Source organism: Mesitornis unicolor, unplaced genomic scaffold (genome assembly GCF_000695765.1).
Source record: "Mesitornis unicolor isolate BGI_N332 unplaced genomic scaffold, ASM69576v1 scaffold17553, whole genome shotgun sequence".
Lineage (NCBI taxonomy): Eukaryota > Metazoa > Chordata > Aves > Mesitornithiformes > Mesitornithidae > Mesitornis > Mesitornis unicolor.
In genome coordinates this window covers 1-4748 of record NW_010175580.1, presented here as the reverse complement: position 1 = coordinate 4748, position 4748 = coordinate 1, and the positions used below count along the sequence as shown (strand labels likewise).

Below are 4748 nucleotides of genomic sequence, written 5' to 3'. Positions count from 1 at the left end.
CTGATAGAGTTCAGCTACAATGGCAAGAAGTCGACTAATGAAGGTATCACTGGCATTGTCTTGGTTAGCCTGGGCAGCCAGAAGATTGCATCTCCTTTCTGTATCAGCTAGTTTCTTCTGCAGCTTTACATACTCCTGGCGGAGAAGCATCAAGTGCTTTTCCAGCTTGGCCACCTCCTCTGCAGAGGCACACAGTGTTACTAGAAGGCTGAAACATCACACACCTTTGTTTTGCTTCTGAGGGTAACGTAACCCTACATCACACAGTCAGTTTAATCATGGGTGACTCCAGTAAGAGTCTTGCTCCCCACCACCCGAGCATCTCACCCTCAATATTAAACTTTTTACTTAATATCACTGCTACCCATAAACACCTTTAAAATTATAAGAACAAAGTGACAGAAGGCCCTCATAAACAAAGTTCCTGAATCCTGTTCAGTCAGGTACACCATAAGAGTCCATGTCTGTGGGAATTATGGTGGGGTAGAGGACTAACTCTTTGGTTCTAACACATTTGTTCAGTTTCAGTAAGATGTTGTTTGAATTTACAACTAAGGCATCACCAAGTTTTGCATTAGAACTTTCTGACAGTATGGTATCTATCTCAGAGTATTTTTAACTGACCCATCTAGAACTTCGTACACTGTCAGCTAAGAGACTCCTTAAGAAATTGCCAGAGTGGAAAACAGACTCTCCCCAGAGTCTTGATTTCTAAAGGCGGTCAAAAATACATGAAGCTCTACTTAGTACTGGCACACACACACTCCTCTATGAAGGCACTGCACTGACAAAGAATCACTATGCAGAGTCAGATCCATGGTGGTTATTTCAATCCAGGAGCAGCACAGCAACAGCAGCAACAGCAGCAGGGAATCTGATCCCTGATACAGTATTTCCATCCCACTGCAGAACCTGCCCTTCCACCACACTTAAATGGTCACTCCACAACACGCTGTAAGTTAGTTCACTGAACTCAACCCAGGCCACCCATTTATTGCTGGAAAGAAACCTATGTACAGGTGCTTAAAACCAGTCCGAATTATGAACACTTGTTTATGGATCAGCCGCATAAACTACATGTAGCTATCCCCCCATCCCACCATTAAGATGATGTACCAAATAAGGTACACATCCAAAACCAGTCCTAAAATGAGGGAGGAGGGAGGGGAAATCTGGAAGCTAACCAATGATTTTAAGTGGGAAAGTTCCTACAAGATTCCTCTCTATCAGCCAGGAATTCACTGTTCAACAATAATTCTTAAATATTTACTAAATGGAAGTCACTACAACAAACAATGAGAAACTGAGCTCCATTGACCAGTGTTTTCTTCTGGCTTCCGCAGAAAACTTCAACAGCACAGCTGACCTTGGCCTTGCTCCAACACAGGTCCCCAGGGCAGAGCATCCTCCTCTAGCTCAGCTGCAGACAGAATACCTCATTTAGTCTTTCCTCTACAGACTGCTGCAGCAAATGCTCCCTCATAAGTCTTTTAGCTTAACAACTACCGTAATGGATAAACAGAAGGTAATTTACCCTATTTCACTCTTCAGTTAATAGCAGTTAAGCAGGTTTGGCGGTGTACATCTTTCAATAGCTATTTATTTAGCTTCATCAATAGATATCATCTCCTTTGGGATACTGTCCTTTTCCTGTCGAAATATACCATGACTTCAGAATTGCACTACCAATACTACATCAACCCTTAAAGAGGGTCTGAAATTCTGCGCTAGTCTTTCCTTCTAAAGACAAATGCCGTTTCAGCATTCCTAGATCTGCAAGGACATGTGTCTTGAGTAACTGCTCCTTCCCAACTGATTCATAAGGAAGGTGTGAAGTGAACAGGACACAATGCATAACTACCTTGAACCCTCAAACAGCAGGAGCTTAAGCTTTATGCATAGATGACAACTAAGCTTGTGATTGTTGCTCCCAGGGCAATACAAGACAATCACTACTGGCAGTGAAAGTACCTCAAAAAACTGAAGCTTTGCACAATCTTGTTTTCAGATTGACAGCACACACTTCCTGTAACCTCAGTGAGAGGGACTGATAAGTACTTGCTTGCTGCAAGAATTACAAGAGCTGTAAAACAAGTTTCTCTTCCTCTATACATGTCCTGGTTTAAGCTAAATAAACTAATTTTCTATTTAGTGATTTTACTTTTCAGCTCAGTCTCTTCTAAGTGGCTGTACTTGCTAAAACTAACAGCATGTTTTTCCAGACAGTGCGTACCGATACAACTGACAATGACAAGGCCACTGTCTCACCATGGGTGCCGTATCTGCACCTGTGCGGAGAAGTGGTCTCAAAACTGACAACGAGGTATTGCATCCCACATGCGTCATACTCAGTAGAAAGCCAAGGGATCAGCAGGGTCTTGATCCTTCTGTCTTGAATCCTTCCTTCCCTCTGGCTCTTCTGATCCTGCAATGGCTGAAGTCCAAACAGAACCCTGCTAGTTCATCTGCCTCCAATCCTGATCCATGTGTTCCTGCATCCTGCTCCCACCTGCTGCTGGGTCTGGTCTGTGACTTCTCCAGTGCCCTGTTCTGAAGAGCCTCTGGTGACAGACATGGCACTGGGGAGGGTGGGAGGGGAGGATTTTATATTGGGTTTCTATATACTTGTACATATCTGTATATATTCCATTATTTTCCCTATTTACATTATTATCCTGTAGTATCAGTATTATTGTTTCATTAAATCCATTAGTTTTATTTTCCAACCCGTAAAGTCTCTCTCCCTTATTCTTCTTCTCTTCCCTTGTGGGAAGGGGAGAGGGCTTAATAGAGAGCAGGATTTAGTGGCCAGCTCAGCCCTAAACCACAACAATACATGAGAACATGCACACACAAGTTGTGTGGTGGCTACTACTGCAGACTTGCAGACAGTAGTTGACCTTACACCACCTTTCAGGTGCACATTCAGGCCAGTCCAGTTAACCAGTATTTACTGCAAAAGAGTGAAGCCTCAAATTTTCCCTCTACTTCCTTCATACTTTATACCTTTAAGAGCCACTTAAGAGTTGCCTCAAAAGTGGAACCTGCTCAATCTCAAGTTGAAGCACCAACTCTGTTCAAACAAGTATATACATTATATACAAGTATATACATTATATACAGTATATCATACACATTATGTATGACCACTTATCTGTCTCCCAGGTATAATGTACAATTATTGCACGCATACACTCATCTAATTAGGATCTTTGCATGAAGATGCTGAAAGGACAGCCTCACTGGAAGATATCAGAACTTCTCTAGCTAAACATCCACCCATATGCATCAGTGAAGAAGATGCCTGGCTTCAGCAGAGGCGTACACAAAGTGACTCCTCTTCTGAGCTCATAGTCCAGACACAGGGTTAACAGATGGCAAGACAAGAAAATAAAAGCAGTGTTTGTTAACAGCTTCCTGGCAGCTAGACTAGCATCTCATGAAGTGGCAGAAACTTATGTTCCATATCAAAGACTTTAAAGAGGACTTCAAAAAAGGCTACTGACATCTTCTTATAGGAGAAGGTATAAAACTGCTCAAGAGTAACTAGACAGATGAATCAAAGCGATAAGTAGGGAAGCAACAGGCAATGGGGCGACAGCATGTACCAAAAACTAGAGGGGGTGAACCCATAACACTGCCCATCCCACCCATCACCAGCAGTCACAGAAGCAATATGGATAGGCTTCTGTTTACTTATAAAGTGGACTCAAATGAAATAGTTCGGAAAAACATATTATTCTCTTACTCCCCTCAAGTCAGGTCCTTTGTTCACTGCTTCACAATCTGACACCCATCTCCCTAAGGCTGTGTAAGTTACTGCTTTCTTGTTCCTCCTCATTTTCGTACATTTATGATCTTTACCCTCACAACCATCCCAAAGTACTACAGCATACTGTCTGCTGCTCTAGACTCAAACATTAATACAACAATTTTTACCCATGCCTGCATTCCATCCTCACAGGGAATTGAGGGGAGAGGGCTTCAACTCCAGCTTATTACTCCACATGCACTTTCTTTAGCCAGAAGATCAAAGAATTACTTGTATTAGAGAAAAATCCTTGAGAAGTATGAATGTCTGAAATAGGACCTGCATCAGCTGCAGGTACATTCTGTAGAGCAGGACCCTGAACCAGAGTCTTACATTCTTGAGGATCTCAGCGGAGAAAGCTTCACCATCTTTGACATCTAATGCTCATCAGAACTGGGTGACCAAGTCTTAAAAAGCAAGCCTAGGAGCCGAATATGAAACTGTGGATTTCAGCATGCAAGGCTAGGATTTGCTCTAAGGATTTATTAGACCAGCCCGACTGCAGCATCCTCTCAGCTGATGCATGCCAGGTGATCAGCACCTACCACATCCTGGTCACTCTTCTACAAGTGGTTTTGAAATTCTACCACTGCCCGAGAGTTGCTTTTAAGACTGGAAGTTAGAGGCTTCATTTCCTTTGTAACTTGGGGCATTTTATCTCAGTTTGCCAACTCAGTTTCCTTCAGGGAAGAAAAAAAAGAGGAAGCTTCTGTCTTGCAGAAAGAAGTAGGACGGTAAAGATCCTGGTGTTTTTACAGGCCCCATTACATCAGTTTTAAGTTAATTTTGAATGGTGCAATTGATAGCCTTCAAGCAAAACCGCTTTTGCTGCTCAGGAGTTCTGCAGATATCACCAGAGACAAAATCTGACAAAGGGGCTCCCAGCAGCAAGAGCCCAGGAGGCTGCAACTCAGCCTCCCCAGCTCCAAGGAAAGCC

At 42.9% G+C, this 4748-nt stretch overlaps 1 protein-coding gene across 1 annotated transcript in view; it reads right to left on the bottom strand.

The window, feature by feature from the left end:
* Positions 1 to 179, bottom strand: part of ANKFY1 (ankyrin repeat and FYVE domain containing 1) — a gene marked incomplete at its 5' end in the record, with an annotated part of 25163 nt that extends 24984 nt beyond the window's left edge. The window contains one exon of the mRNA XM_010181444.1: positions 1 to 179. This exon is cut by the window's left edge and continues 7 nt beyond it. Coding sequence (XP_010179746.1) covers positions 1 to 179 — 179 coding nt within the window.
* Positions 180 to 4748: the final 4569 nt, after the last annotated feature.